General features: G+C 36.0%; 1 protein-coding gene and 1 pseudogene across 4 annotated transcripts in view; both read right to left on the bottom strand.

Annotated features, from left to right (window-relative positions):
- LOC149549510 (pentatricopeptide repeat-containing protein At5g46580, chloroplastic-like) overlaps positions 1-6768 on the bottom strand; it is a 31258-nt pseudogene extending 24490 nt beyond the window's left edge.
- A 1259-nt stretch (positions 6769-8027) lies between these two features.
- The window catches only part of LOC149549509 (protein DOUBLE-STRAND BREAK FORMATION), a 128366-nt gene continuing 119018 nt past the window's right edge, over positions 8028-17375 (bottom strand). For all 4 annotated transcript variants that reach the window (XM_089794923.1, XM_089794922.1, XM_089794924.1 and 1 more), the window contains 2 exons: positions 12388-12571; positions 8028-8518 (listed from right to left, as the gene is read on the bottom strand). In XM_089794923.1, coding sequence (XP_089651049.1) covers positions 8512-8518; positions 12388-12571 — 191 coding nt within the window. In that variant the 3' untranslated portion in view covers positions 8028-8511. The remainder of the gene's footprint in view (positions 8519-12387; positions 12572-17375) is intronic.

Raw genomic sequence — 17375 nt, 5'->3', positions numbered from 1 at the left:
CAACTTGTACATCAATGCTTCTATGTTCTTCATCTTCGCTATCATTTGAAACAATCACTAGAGTAATACAACAATCCAAACCTCAATCTCATACTCTTATCTTGACTACCAAAGCACAAAGCCTTCATAAGCATATTTCTCATATGTTTTCCCTTATCTTTGTCTACTAACACATAACACTACCACAACACCAATCCTTGCACTACTAGTACCCTCGAAGCCTAAATAATGTTCACACATGAAAATGCAATTGACCAAACAATTTTGGACTCCTCTAAGTAGTAGAAATTCTTATCCACATAATAGAGGACAATATCCTTAAAAAATGGCACAAACTCATCCTATCGTTCAACATATCAAATAATCTTCTACAATCAACAACATTGTTACTCAAACCATCCAAATGCATAACATTTCTTTGATCCATATTTGAAAACAACTTAGTATGATCAATCTTTGATACTATCAAATAATTGATATACTATTCATAGGACCATACAATCACCTTTCCAAACCACAAAGCACAAATCTTAACTTCATAACATCTTTCACACCTTATTTTCATGTTGAGAAGATATTAAGTATCCAACCGTGAGGAGGGAAATATATTTATATGAAAACTCAACTACAAACCATATATTCTAAGTCATTTGATAATGGATGAAGCAACATTTGGACTGCATGATGAATTGCCAACATTAGCAATTTATGTATTCTTCATCAAATGTCTTTTTCTCTTCTATTGAGTCTTCAACAATCATTGAACAATCATCCTATTTTTCCAAGCTTTTGTAGAACTTCACAATGTCAAATCATGTTACATTTATAGAAAACTAGACCATCCATTTTCATTTTAGCGATTTCTTTATTCCTAATATTGATATTTATAATGCGTTCAACTTTTTTATGTGCATATCCTTTGCAACCATCATAGTATATATTAAAGTTCTTTTCTTTTACCATTCACTACTGAAGTTCTTAATATTCACTATTTTTTAACACTAAATTGCATTATGCCGTAATTTATTGCAATGATGACATCACGTAAAGACATAATTCATTTTTATACTTTATTGCATGAAAAACACAATGCTTGGAATGGCAGGTCTCTGATTTATCAAGCCCTTTCTATCCTTTCCCTACATCTGATCTTCCAGGTTCTTTTTATTTTTCACCTACTTCTATTTTTTTTAGTTCATTTTTGTCTTCCACTTGCCTCCAATCTAGCAAACTCCTTTATTCTCTATTTGCTTCTAGTCTACCATATCCTTTTTGTCTTCTTCATCCTTCTAGTCTACCATATCCTTTTTGTTTCTTCTTTCTTATAGTCTACCATAACCCATTCAACTTCCACCATATTTTTTGATTCATTCATTCTCTCCTCAATATTCTTTAGCGATGTGGAATACACTTTGTCTTGTTTGAGTTCCAGCTCAACACCATCTTCTTTCTTTTGGATACCACAACCATCACTTTTGAGCATAACTTCATAATATTTCTTACGCATTTAGTAAAACTTAACAAATTATGTTTCAAACCTTAACACAATAAACAATCATTTTTTTGCTCTTACCACCAATTGAAATGGTTTTGATACCTTTCATTTGAGCACTTCCTTCTCCTACAAATTTGATTGCTCCACTTATCATATTCTTTAAACATGATAAATTGTCACTTGTTTCTCGTCATATGATTTGAGCTTCTAGAATCTATAATCCATGCAATTACAATATTAACATGCAATGTGATCTATAATGTGATCTACTTTTCTTTTGTGAAATAGACAAAAACATAGATTCCTCAATTGTTTTATCAATATCCTCATCTTGGGAAAAGTATTCTTCCACAGAACATGAGCTCTTTTTACTTTTGTCTTTCAAATTTACTCTTTGTCTAAAATCCCCTTTCTTTTGATTGTTTTTTCTATCTTCTTTTGATTCACTATGATATTAATTGTAGTCATTTGCAAAATGTCTTATCATTCCACAATTAAAGATCTCATGAGGTAACTTACCTACGTATCTATCAGTGCCTTGTTCAAATTTCCTTGAAAGATATTCTTTAACTTCCTTCGAGATCTTGGATATCTCTAGTTTAGCATCTTTGATGGATTTAAAAGCAGTCTCTCTCTTTTCCCTTTCAACTTCTACAATCTCAAATGTAGATTGTTAATGAATAAGTAGATCAATTGAATGTTATTTTATATCTTATCGGTATGAACTCCTTTGACAGGGTTAATAAGATCTTTAATAACATTATTATCTTCTAGATGTCCATCGATTCTAATTCCATGAACAGCATCCATGACTCACTATATGTAGCTTTCAACATTCTCATCTTCTTTCTTATGACAAACTTCTATTTGAGATTCATTAGTCTTTCTTATTTTGTCTTTAAGTATCCTTCTATAACAAGACCACATTATCCCGTATCTCTTTAGGACCTTTCAAACCTTTCACTTTCCCAAGTTTTTTTCACATAAACCATTGAAAAGAGTTTTTCATGCTTTCACAATAGCTTCTTTTTATCTTTATTCATCAGTAATCAAAGTTCTTCAAAAAAGAGGCTAGAAACCAATTTGAATAACCTCCTACATCTGATTCTCTAATGTTTCCATATACACTTCCACCTTGTCATTCCAATAAGGAAAACTAGTGCCATCAAATACCAAAGCCAAAATTGCAAGTTTTGTGCCATGCCAAATCCCCCTTAAGTGATTAAGTTGAACATACTCTAGATGTTGAAAGGAGGGTGTGAATCAACATAAACTAAAATCACACTAGAGTAATCAACTAACTTCAATTTTCACCATATAAAACATTAAGAAAATAAAAAACTAAAACAACACATGAGCACCAAGATTTTATACGTGAAAACTCAAATTGGGGAAAAACATAGTGAGAACATACTTAGAAAGATAATTTTTCAATGTATGTATTTTGATTACAAAGATAGAAAAAGCTCAATGTTCTGAACCTACAAATAGAGACGCACTATCAATGCAACAATGAATATAGATGGGAGCTCACTACTTTGAACTTGTAAATAGAGGCACACCACCAAAGTAGCAAGATATAGTAAAGAACTTGTGCGCCCAAGACTCATTGTCCTAGGGACAAAGTACATACAACTCTTCACAATATATAGAGAGGAATTCTCCTTATAATGCAACTAATTTGCATAACTCCGTCACACTCTCTTTGCCTTTTTCCTCAATTACATAAATAGATTTCTACTCTTCTAAAACTTTGCTAGCAGATCTTCACTTGCTCTATCACCACACACCCTCTTTCCCAGTCTTATATTTTGCAAAGAAAAACCTATAATTATATCCAAGATAGATCATTTGAGTTTACAACAAGGTCAACCAAGCCAAACACATATTACAATTAAGTTATGAGTTGGTCATAACAATGACAAAATTCAATATGATATCATGCTAGAAGCATCTAAACCACAACAAATATTATACCTAGCATGCACCCAATTGGTTAAGAGATAAGCATTAAATACATAGGTCACACTTAGCACAAACCCATCTAGATATTAGATGGACATTAAATGCGATACCTAGACCCAAAAATTTGAATCGTGATCCACTCTAGGAGAGAGCGATCGTGCACATGTTACACAACCCAATACTAGAATCATAATTATTGGAACAACTATCATAGTTATTTCAAATGTGTAGTAACACACTTCTCAAAGAACCACATCACATGTCATCTATATTTGGACCCCCACACACCATGGTGAGATCCACATGCCACACTTAAAGTCATCTGAATTGCACACAATTCATGTCAAAAGCCATCACAATACATTTTAGGACTTGGTAAGAACTTATCATAACTACAACACTTGGTAATATTATTTTTGGATCACCAAGAAATGTTTCTGAATCACCAAGAAGTGCCATAACCAAGACCAAGACCTTAAAAAAATGCAAATTATGTTTGCATATCTTCAACCTTTATTTCCAAAGTGGAAACCTTTCAAAAAGAACACTTGCAAGCACAATTGTAGCAATGTCATTTGCAATTGTATATCTCTAACACTAAAACACAATTAACTAGTTTTTTCAACGTGTATTATCATGTGACTCATATTTTGTGGTTGTTAATTAATGTCTACTATTCTAGTCTTATTTGTTTGTTTCGGTCTTATTATTGGATCCGTCAAACTAACAACATCCATTTAGGATCATACAATGATAACTTGCATTCCCTTTTTTTCCTTCCATGTGGCCATGCACTTTTTATGTATGATTTTATGTGTATGCATGTATGTTTTTAATTAAGTGAAAACAAGTTTTGATGGGGCCCTGAAACCAATTACATATAGATTTTGAAAGGGATCTAAAACCCAACATAGACGAAACGCTGCAAAAAGATATTCAACAATAGAACAACAAAAAAAGCCATCCAAGAGCCAACTGAACGACATCAATAGAAAGATGGGAAAAATAAAGCATCAGTTGCATACAAAAGCCCAAAAGGGTAGACCAAGACCCTACACGACACACCAAATCATAGGGAAACAAGGGGGACTACCCTACCAACCCAAAAACATGGCAAACATCTTTGACCAGACATGATCAGTCACTTGAAAGTACATATCCTTGAACCAACCAAATCCACATAAGGGAGAGATAACCTCTTCATACCATTCTCCCATCATAGTTCCCTTCCACCTCAATAGAAAGGGATCCCACCTCAATAGGGAAAACAGGGAGGAAGGAAATCCCCAAATAAGACCACTTCTGATACCACCCCACCTTTGAAAAGGGAAGACCAAGACCCTACAAGATCCATGAGATCATAGGGAAAAAAGGGGGACTACTCCACCAACCCCAAAAACATGACAAGTATCTTTGATCAAATCATGATCAACCACTTGAAATTACATATCGTCGAACAAACTAAATCCACATATGGGAGAGATAGCATCTCCATACCAATTCTCTCATCATAGTTCCCTTCCACCTCTATAGCAAGGGATCTTGCCTCAATAGGGAAAATGGGGAGGAAGGAAATCCGTAAATATGACCACTTCTGATAACACCCCACCTTCCAAGAAAAGGCATACGGCGAGGGTGTGCCCTTCCCACCAGCAACCTCACTCATATGGTAGATCACCACCTCAATAGATGATAACTCCATCAATATGAGTTGAATGTTGAAGAGACAACATCAAAAAGCAACCCTCAAACCAAAAAGCCTCCAAAAGAAGATGTCAAGAAGGACAAAGGAAGAACTTCATCTCTACAAAAGTCTTCAGGGGATGAAACAAAAGAGAGCACTAAGTCCACCAGATGATTAATAAAAGGAGGCACCAAACTCTAGTAAGGGGGGAAATCCCACAAAAGAATCTCAGTGAACCAAAACCAACAAGGAGCCAAAGAGGGCCCTTGAAAACTTTCAACATCTGCCTAGCAATGAAAGGAAAGACCCAAAAACAAAAGAACCCACTTGTGAAACTAAGCAAAATGCTTCCACATTCTCACAATGTTGAAAACACTGACAAATGAGGGTCATCGTAGCCACAAAAGCGACAGTAAAAAAAGCATAACACCAAATCCCTCGAAAATGGGAACAAAAGGCCAACCCAAGCCAAGGATACACCCAATCACCAAAGATGATCTAAGCCCACCCAAGAAGGGGAGGGAGGCTCAGGAAGAGCTTATCGAAGAAAGAGCCAAAGCTCAAAGAAATGACAGATAGAAAGAACTCATAATTGCTCTTCCTCATAACACCATAGAGCCCCCAAAATTGGCAAACCCTGCAACAGTACACCCTCGGAAGTAGGTTGGTGGATAATGGGAGGCGATGAGTGGCAGCCATGAAATGGGAACTGCTTTGGTAGAGGCACTACCTAGGCACATCATACCCAAAAGAAAATAGGGCCCTGTCAAGGAATGTCCCCCACCAACACTATCAAAACAATCATCCCCGAGCCAAGGCAACCAATACACTCCAAGTGTGAGAGCATTGAGCTCCATCTCTACAGCAACTTCCACCAACAACCAACAGTAGGACCAAGCAAACCAAAGGGAAGCAAGTGCAGATAAGTGCCACCACCCATGTGGATCATCTTAATTTCAACCCACCGCCATCATTGGTTCTATCATTAATGGAAACCCTAGCAACCTGCACACTCATGTATGCAAGGATGTTACAATGTATGAAATGCCATTTTTTTGGTTAGGTAACCACATCCCAATAATTATGAGACATTACAGTTTTGGGTCAAAAAGAAAACACCAAATAGCTCCAAAGTGGGAACATAAGGCCCACCCAAGCCAAGGATACACCCAATCAACAAAGATGATCTGATCCCACCCAAGAAGGGGAGCAAGGCTTAGGCAAAGCTTACTAAAGAAAGAGCCAAAGCTCAAAGAAACGACAAGTAGAAAGAACCCATAACCGCTCTCCCTGATAACACCATAGAGCCCCCAAAATTGGCAAACCTTGCAATAGTACACCCCTCGAAGTAGCAAATAGGGGCAAAACCGAGGTGTGCCTTACCCAAAAGCACATAGAGCCCTATCGAGGAGTGTCCCTCACCCGCCCGAGGAAACACTAGCAGTGTCAAAATAATCGTCCCCAAACCAAGGCAACCAATACACTCCAAGCGTGGGAGCACTAACCTCCATCTCTGCAACAACTTCCATTAACAACCTATAGCAGGACCAAGCAAACCAAAGGGAAGCAGGTGCATAGAAGCCCCACCGGCCATCCAGAGCATCTTAATCCAAACCACCACCATCGTTGGTTCTATCGTAGCTAGAAACCCTAGCAACCCACGCCCCACCACATGCCTGTGGATGCAAGGATGTTCCCATGTATGAAATGTCATTTTTTCAGTTAGGTAACCACATCCCAAAAATTATGGGACACTTTTGGGTCACAATCTCTGCCTATTCCATAAAAACTCCAAACTAGAATGATTTGAAGTCCAAAAAATAATTCATAACCATTTTTTCAAGAATTTTACAAACCTCCCTCAAATTGTCATCCTTATTTTTCCCAGTTAATATATAAGGAAATGCTTATAAAAAAGTGACAAACAACCATATTATTTGGGAACAATATCCTTTACTTGGTATTTTCCCCACAATTGTAGAATTGCAAGAGAAGAGCCAATAGAAGAATTGTATTATTTATCTGTGTTCATCTTTCCCCAATGTAAACTTGTATGTGCATTAGTAGTTGCATTCAGTATATAAGAACATCATTATCTATATGAATTCCATCAGTGCAAAACGTGTGGTATTTATGCAAACAATTTACAGCCAAGACTGTAAAACACATAAAAGACCATAAGCATTAAGAGTCAAAAAAAGTTGAAAACTGAGAGCAAAATTTAGAAACGCAGGCTTCAAAAGATAGACTACAAGTTAAAAGCAGAGTGGATATGATGACATACCTTTCTGCTAGATGACCTCTATTTGCATGTTAGGCTGTCAAATTTCTTCCATATTTGCACACTTGCCTCTCTATAAAATTGGCCAGAAGATATTCAATTGTAAGACAACAGATCCGCTTCCGACCTCATGATAAGTGTTCAATTGTGGAATATAATGCAAGAGTTCCCCTATAAGAGTAGATAGGTTATCTTTCATAAATTGAATATCCTAATACAATTCACTTCAGCCATCTTCATTTTGTTAGGCAACCACTGCTCCAACACTGCAAGCCTTGTTTTAACACTGTTGGACTCCTCTACCTGTGTATATTTTCTTTAAAAGAAACAAGTTAGCAGTTGGAAAAATTTAATAGGCAACAGTGTCAATACTTCAATATGAGGAATTACATCAAGGTTTATGTGGCACTTCTTCGGGAGCATCTACAACTCACTCTAGAGTCTTAAAAGATATTGTTTTTATGATAGTGAATAATGTCATGTTGGAACCTCTGTACAAGGTCGGTTTATGATGATGACAAGATTATCTACACGAATCTTCCATTCTGTTGCACTTAAGGAAATGGACTAAATGTTTTCTATACAGTTTTTACCAAAAAAAATCATTGCAAGTATAATAGTATCTTTTTAATTTAATAAAAGATAGTCTAGAAAGGGATACAAAAATACAATTTTAAGAATAGTAAATAGAACCACAAAACAGGAATAGCTATTATCAGCTCTAGCAGTGATTGTAAAGCTTTATACATGATGTTTCTTTACCAAAATATTTGAACAATTGAACAGTATATATACAATAGGAGAGCACTAGATAGATCAGTCTCAGGAGCCTATGATATTACAGCCGCATTCAACCTTGTCTGTCTCATCTATTCCCAGAGGTGGGACAATCTCAAGTTGCAGGTATGTCTACTTTGATAATATTGGATTTTTTCAGAACCTGCTCCAATGCCATCAACTCATTCTTATCCAGCATATCTTTGCAAGCACTGAGAAGATGTGTTGATTTAACATCAGATTTATAGAGCAACATGACTTCTTGTTGTACCAAGATCATAAACCTTTCTTTTGAAATCTCTATAACTGCTAACACCTGAAAAGTGATGGAGAAAAAAGTGAGTTCCCTGTTAAACTCGGTAAGCTTTCTTCCTTGCTTTGAAAAACATCTGGACTGCGTTTAGACCATAGAAATCATAAAACTTTACCAGAATGAACAAACTAGAATTTATTAAGTTTATCATCCAAGCAATCAACATAACCGGCCGATACTTCCACCCAAGACAAGCCAGGGGAGGAGTTCCAGACAACGTGGTGACCCAAAAATAGAGACCAGACACAAGAGGCAAAGGGACAGTCAAAGAAAACATGACCAACTGATTCAGGGAGACCACATGCAGAACAAGTAACAGAGTCAAGACTGAAAGCAGAAAGAACATCACCCAAAGCTACTTTCTTCAACAAGACCTGCCATCTAAGACATTTTTCTGAGTTCAACAGTAGTTTTCGACATTCTAGAAAGAACAAACTGCTACTTCAACTCAGACCAAGGATAGTTCCAGGATATATTAATCCAAACAAGTATTTGATTCTCATCCCTCAACATTTGGTAAATCTGTTTAATCTTGGCGCTCTGCAGGAGTGTGCCATCAGACTATTTCAACTATTCCAAGAACTGTTGTCATAAAAAAATTGCCAGGGAAGAAGGGAACAACAACCTTATTAATTAGGGAGTAAGTCTTCTTATGAGAACTGGGAACATTAAATTTAAGACACAATCCCTGCCAGAAGCACATTTGATTATTCACCATGATGTCACCAATGCTGTTAATACCCAATGAGAACCATGCCTTGGTTGAACAACTTTGTGTAAGGGCCAAAAATTTGCCATTAAGTATTACTCCACACCATAATGATCAGTCTAACACAGGGTACGACAGGGTACGATGGACCATGTCCAATTACCTCTCTATTTATCAGAAGTTGTCTCACTCTAGTCCAAGATTTCCATATTGAAGCAAAGATAGGAGATACAAAGATCCCCACATCAAAATTGCCCATCAAAATATCACAAATGCCAATGTCTTTCCAACACTTACCTTTCTTAGGTTTTGATAGATAAGTATTATTTCTAATAAGGAACTTCCGCGGTTCCTCACCAGATAATGCCTTCAATATCCATTAAGATGCAAGAGCAATCCCATGAGCTTTAAGGTCTCTCAACCCAAGCCCCACTCTATGTTTAGGGACACAACACCAGTCCCAAGAGACATTGTGTCTCCTTTTGCCCCCTCAGCTGTCAGACCAAAGAAAGTCCCTAAAAATCTTCTCTAATTTATTGATTTGATAATCAGAGAACAACCAAGTAGATGCAAAATAAATGGCACGAGGAGAGAACTTTTTGAACAACTTGAATTCTACCTGCCAGAGATAGGTGTGTCTGCCACTTTTGATGTTTCTTTTCAATCTTGGCAAAATAGTCAATTCCACATATCTTTGGTAGAGGAGCATAGGGCAAAGGGAATCCCAAGGTACCTGCTAATAGTGTGAGGTCCACCCCACCCCAAATTTTTTTGAGGCCAGCCAGTATGGGAACGAATCAGACCATCCCATAACAATGGATTTATGGGGAGCAATTTTAGCACCAGAAGTCATGCAGAAGAACTAAACCTCTTAACAGTATGATCAAAATCATCTTCAACAAGATCACTGAATAAAGAAGTGCCATCAGCAAATTGGGCATTAATAAGCTCCTCTTTATTGAGAAGGATGATACCTCTAATGGATGGACCAATAATATGAGACCTCATATAGAACATGGCATCAGCAGCAAGAACAAACAGTGAAGGAGCAATATGACACCCTTGTTTGATTGATCTCTGCAATACAATAGGTTCACATAATATCCTATTCACATCAAAGATAGTTGAAGAATCCTTTTAAAAGACCTCCACCCATTTGCAGAAGAAAAAAGGAAATGCAAATGCTTGTAACATACCAGGGACAAATTGCCATTCAATCCTCTCCTAAGCTTTCTCAAAATCCAACAGAATCATGGCTGATTTCGACCCATTTCCTTAGCCCAATGCATGCCTTCCCAGCTAGTAATGAGATTCTCCAGGATATTCCTTCCCTGAATGAATCCAATTTGAGTGACAAGCAATTTTCCCAAGCAAGCCAGATATCCTATTACCCAGGAGTTTACCAATGATTTTATAGGAGGTGTCTAGCAAAGTTATAGGTCTCCAATTCTTGACTAGTTTCTAGTCGCCTTCTTTTGGAAGTAGTTTAATGACCACTTTATTAATCTGATCTGCCAGTGAGCCGGTTTGAAAGGCTGCATTGTACAGATCCAAGAGTTCATTTGTAATCCATTCAATATTAGATTTGTACAACTTGCGAGGGAGTCCATACAGCCCTGGTGACTTGTCAGTGGCAAGGGATTCAATAGTATTTTCAATCTCTGCAATCATGGTCTCCATAGACAATTGGGAGACATCAGTATCATTCAGTTTCCTTGGGATCAACTTCAAACATTCTTCCAAGGTTTCTTTATTCTCCAACACAAACTGCAAGTGAAAAGAGAGGAGTAAAATTCAAAGAAGGCTTCACAGATATTCTCAGGCTCTTTGATAGCCGTGTCATTTAAACAGATCTCATCAATCCTTACTCTTTTTGGTTTCTGTCTAATAAGAATGAAAAAATATTTAGTACCTTTATCCCCTTCTTAAATCCATTTCATCTTGGCTTTAACAGACTGACCTCCGAACTTATAGTTCTGTATCTTGCTAAATTCAGCTTTAGTTTTGATTAGCTCATCTCTCAAATAGTCATTCTGCACATCATCCTGAAGGAGACCTTCAACATTACAATGCCTGGTTTGAAGTTCATTTTCCAATCTGTTCCCGTCTCTAGCTTCTCACCAATTAGCTCAAACGTCCTCTATGGCAGATCTACTATGGTTCCAAGATTTGGAAAGGTATGTGGTCATCTTAATGGTATTCAGGTTATCCTCACACTTAAGGAGGGAGGTATTGAGTTTAAACAGCTTATGGCTTTTGGGTCTACAATGAGGTTGAGCAGAGCTGTCAATCTTGATGGTGGCGAAAATGGGTGAGTGGTCTGAGATTGTGGTATGGGCAACAACAATGGGGTTCCTATCTTCTAAATCTTATAAAGAGATAAGAGACAGATCCACATACACTCTATCAAGACGAAAAAAGATCATATGCTTGCTACCTTGATTATTACACCAAGTGCACTAAATACTTTTAGACATCTGTTTCTTCTTTCCAGTGGATCAAATAGATTCAAACTCCTTTACACTTAGCCAAGAATAACAGTTCATTACACCTCCATTCATGCCTTATACCACCCTTTTTGTCTCCACTGTGTGCAATCGTGTTAAAGTCACCTGTGAGGATCCAATTGGCTTTGGGAATGGAGGAAACCAACCAATTCCAAAGCATGGCCCTTTCTCTGTAATCATTTGGGGCATACACATTGCAAATGCCAATGGTTCTCCCCTGAGTTTGACATGTAATCCAACAAACTCGGTTACAACGCGTTACTCCTGAGTTCCTGATATGGTATTTCCATTAAAAGAAACAAGTTGTTAAGCACTTGGAAAGATATTATGGGAAGCAGTGTGAATACTTCAATATGAGCAGTTACATCAAGGATAATGCAATGCTCTTTGGGAGCTTCTACAACTCACTCTATAGTCTCTAAATATATTAGTTTTATGGCAGTGAATAATGTCATGTTAGAGCCTGTGTGCAAGGTTGATTTAGGATGATGACAAGATTATCTAGATGAATCTTCCATTCCATTGCACTTAAGGAAACGGACTAGATGTTTTCTTTACATTTTTTAACAAAAAATATCATTACTAGTACAATAGTATCTTCAATAATTGGAACTCCAAATAGAAATCTAAAAAAATCAAAGAAGACAATTCAATACCAACGAGTAAAATGATCTTTTTCATTGTCAATTTTGATGGTGCGATATTCTTGCAACTTTTGCAAATTCCTCTTCTTTATTCCTATTCCATAGCTGTATGAAGCAGAATGTTTCACACTCATCGGTTCAATATGTTCCCTTGATATTCTCCTTTGCTTGATGTATCTAGTTGCTTCTGCTTGGACTGTAACCAACAAAAAAGACATAAGATATCTAGGAGACATGAAACTTGGATTTCCTCATTTCTCTTTCAAAATGAATTAACACACTTAAAATATCATATAAGATATAATTGTAGAATTATTGCCTAAATAAGTATAGGTCAAATGTTTCTAGTCCCCAGTCTTAAGTGCTCAACATGAAAGAAACAAAAGCTTCACAAAAGTTGTATCGAAAATATAAAAGCAAGAGATAAATGATTTTGACATTATGAAAAACTCATTTCTCCAAATATTTTTAGAAGAAAGAAATCACACCTTATCAACACTACTCTCTAAAAGAATTATCATTTTCATGCGTGCTGAATATTCCAATTTTTTGTGCCTACCATAGGATATTAACTTGGAAACATTACTGATTAGCTACGAAGAAATGGAACTGAACTTTCAGAATCAATATATATGACTTTTTAGAAGATGATTTTCCAGTACAGTGGCAATGTATGTAAGGTGCTCTCCCAATTTAAAGTCCACTATCTTTTATGCACTTCAAACTAGACGTTTCTTATAAGAAATATTTGATTTATATATCTTACTCTTAATCAGTTTTTATTTATTGAGCTTCAGAGATTTATGTTTCCTCTTCTGGCTATGCTCATTAATTTTGGTTTTAAATCCCAGACATTACCTCAATATCTTTTGGGATCCATACGAAACCTCTTTGCCTCCAAAATTTCTTAGACCTCACTTTGTTCTTGTTACATGAATTTTAAAACCATGCAAATCCATTTTAGTATATGTAAGGTTCACAGAGATTGGATTGCTAGATCACAAATGCAAAAAAGTACAATACAAATGATCATTAGTTCCAATTTTGAATCATTTTAGCCATTATATGTATGTTGTAGTTTTACAATTAAGTTTTTTCCTATCATTTAAATGCAATCCATTTTTTCTCATATGTTAAATTTAAATTCATATATGAACAAGTAATCATTGATATATGTACTTAATCATCTTTTAGCAACCAAATGGATTGCAGTTGCCATAGAATAAGTAGTCATTAAACATTTAGTCACCAGTTTATAATCAGGACCAAAATTAGTAAGTTCTCTGGTCTATACGAGAGCCCAACATAATTCTAACCTTCATGCACAAAAAAATCTACGAAGTACACTTTTATACAAATACCATCTAAGGGAATAGCCTATTGTTTGTATCACCTACACCTCATGCATAGTTCCGTAATCTATAATACTAATTACTATATAATATCACTTTATGTTTAATATGAGCGTAGAAAACACTAACAAATATCACTTAACTATTCATACTCTTGACTTTCTATCAAATGACTGTTCTCAAGATGATGAGGTATCTCTCGCTTGTAGGGTGTCTCTAACTTGTCTCTTGGACCTTGTTGGTTCACAAAACCACATATTGAAAATCCAAGAGTTTTGTCAATTCTCTAATAGGATTTCTCAATCAGTTTTGCCCAACAAACGGGAACAACCTCAATCCCCTTGCACGTTAGGCTTAGGTAAACCCAAGTAGGTAAACCTTCACCTTAAACCCTAATCACTTGGTTCAAAGCTTTTTTATAAAGAATTTAAACTTTGTGAGTTCTTAGGTTGGCAAAATCCTTAAACTCGATCAAAATAAAGTTATATGAATGCTTTGATATTTTTACATGTGAAATGAATGTTATTTAAATGAAAGGAATAGTGTTTATGAGTTATGGATATGGCAGAATATCGAACTTCAAGACCTCAAACATCAACCCACTTTCATAAAATAAACTGCACACCACTCCCTTATCCAGCGTTGGGAAAATAGAGTCAAACTTTCTCCAAACCCTTATATACAACGCTGAGGGACAATGCTATACCATCCACTACTTTAAAGACCGAAGTTTCAATTGGCAACACAATCCCTAGTCTAATTGAATTTGATTTCTTTGGGAAAACCAATTAGACAAAATTCACATAGACAACATTTCATATGCAAATTCTATTAATCAAAGACTTGTATTGAAATCAACTTCTTTACTGCTAGTAGCAATTGATTTAAACATTGATAATCACAGGGGATAAATCTGAACAAAATATTTTGAACTTCGAATTTCAAGATGATTAAGGAAAAACAAGGCCACCAGTCCAAAATCACTAAACAAAATATTTTGTCTTTGCCAATCTAGCCGAACGGTGATGCGTGAGTAATTTATACTTTCCAAAATGATGTCCTTGACTATTGTCATGGACCATATAGAAGACCATGTTGATGTTGTAATGAATCTTAAAAAAACTATGTGCTTGATTTACCAGTGATCTAAATTCTTTGTTCCATTTTTCGCAGTGTAAACTTGTGGTTAACCATACAAATGATATATTCATTGTCTTTAATCACTTCCTCTGTGACATATTTGTTCATGAATGTTTTATAATTCAGAAGTCCATCACATTCTCTTACTTGGCTCATATGTTGCATTATCTTGTGATGGAAAAATACAAACATACTATGCACTTTTCTAGAACAAAAAAACTCTAGCACATTTGTTGTCTTCTTACTTTTATCAATCGACCCAACCTGTTAGCTACTTGTATATTATGACCATGAACTGCTAAATGCTAAGCTGATGTATATTAGTTGTATATAAAAATTGAATATTGTACATGTCTTGATTAGAGAATATATAGTTGCTTCATGCTAAAGTATTTAGACGAAGTAAATACTCCCACACATACATACATAAATGCGTGCATGTATGTATGTATGTGGGCGCATGTATGTATGTATGTGCGGGAGTATTTACATTGTCTAAATACTTTAGCATGAAGCAACAATATATTCTCTGATCAAGACATGTACACAAAATATATATATATATATATATATATAGAGAGAGAGAGAGAGAGAAAGAGATCACTCGTGTATTTCAAGTGTCTTCAATGTCTTAATCAATAAGATATGATGTCCTTTGCTTGTGTCTTTAACTTCCTCTTTGGTATATTGACATCAATGACAAATTTACATTTAGTAGTAATGTTTCTCAAATGGAGTGTCGTGTCCCCTCTTTAGCTCTATCTAGCAGTGACATGAGAGTTAGCCTATTATGTAGTCTCGTACGCTGGCAATGGTGATCAAGGACTCAATCAGGGTTTTTAGCGTCCGGATTTGGTATTGCAGGCAGTAGTAAATCAATTGAGAGCAGTTCCTTGATTTTAGAAGGTAGATCCTTGATTGCAGGAGGAGATTCCTACCTTTTAGGAGGTGGTGACATTTTCCAGAGTTGAGGTTCTATGAGATCACCCCCCTGGTCTCAATTTCAAGAGATTTGGGTTTGTTCCCTATTTTTTAGGAGTATCCCTAGATTTGAGGGTGAGATTGCCAATTGGCCCAGGTTATCTGGCATCAGTCACAGGCAAGTGACAAACTCAGTTTCATGTTTTAGAGGTGTTTGGGTTGTTCCTTGGCTACTTGGGAAATATTTTAATATATTTATATATTCTCCTAAGTTAGCATTTTAATAATTTAAACAAGGCTAAGTGTTTAGCCATTTTGGAGTAATAAGGAGCTTTCTGGCTTCATTTGGATCAATTTGCCTGTGTGATAGCTCATTGGAAAGAGCTCAGTCTCTACTATTTGATTATCACTTGTCGGGACTTATTTGATGCTTGGAGCTATTTGTCATTAATAAAGTAATGATTTCTTTCTATTTGAACGCCTTTATTGGGGAAATAACGTTATACTATAAAGTTCAAATGAAATCCACTTTAGGATTCTTTTAGGGTTCGATTTGCTTTGGAGAGGGGATATAAGGAGATGGTAACCTAAAGGTGAGTATCTTTGATCATTTTGTCAAACTATTTTGGATGTCATTTTCTCTGGAAGAGCATTCCTCACCTAGGACACAAACCCTAGTGCCGAGAGCAAATTTGTTGGGACATAGCCCTCAACAAGATCATATTCAAAGGTTCATATGCATACAGTTTGATCGAGGTAGGGGATCGATTTCTAGTAGTGCAGTCACACTTTGCAAGCAGTGGATTTTTAGGGAAGGCGGCTACTTTGGTTCAGCCTGGCATTTATTTATAGCAGCTCATGTGAGGAATTCTAGAGTGTTTATTTGCAGTAGACTGGAGTTGTTAAATTGCAGCTGCTTGGGCTTTAGCATTTGAACTTGTTTGGCTGTAGTTGGTTCCCATCTTCAACTGGCGTCAACCTTCTTTGAAGTACATCTGTATTGGTACTATTCTGAAATAAATCAGACTCTTCTGGTACGGTTTTAGAATCATTTCCTGATTACTATGTATTGCTACATATGATTTCTATCACTTCTATTTTATCAGTTACTGTTATTTATTCTTTGTAATTCTTATATTCTAAAAAATATAAAAAGAAACAACATTCTTCTGCAACTTTTGTCTAGCTCTATAAGATCAAAGAAAAATCTACAGGAAAATATAATTTATATAATTAAACATTATAGCAACAACAAAGCAAATATCCATTTGGGATGTTTCAGTGGTATCAAAGCCTCAAACCTGCCAACCTACTGGGTTAGTTGCAGGTCAATACCATGGCTAGAATTAGAAATAGCTGCTCTAAGGTTTCATCTCCATCAATAGGTACAAGTAAGATGCTTCCTACTAAGTCTTTCAATGATGCAATAATGAGCAACTACCATCATTATCGTTCTCTTCCTAAGGAGATACAAGACATGCTTGCATTCACACAATTTAGGGGTGTACCAGATGTCGAGGATGATTTGGTATCCAAAAGTTCATATCAACAGCAAGGAAGGAAAGAAGAATCAAAGGATAGAAAAGA

Source organism: Cupressus sempervirens, chromosome 7, assembly GCF_028749045.1.
Source record: "Cupressus sempervirens isolate cs-2001-9-10 chromosome 7, ASM2874904v1, whole genome shotgun sequence".
NCBI lineage: Eukaryota > Viridiplantae > Streptophyta > Pinopsida > Cupressales > Cupressaceae > Cupressus > Cupressus sempervirens.
Note: the sequence above shows the minus strand (reverse complement) of the source record. Positions and strands in the feature narration are given on the sequence as shown.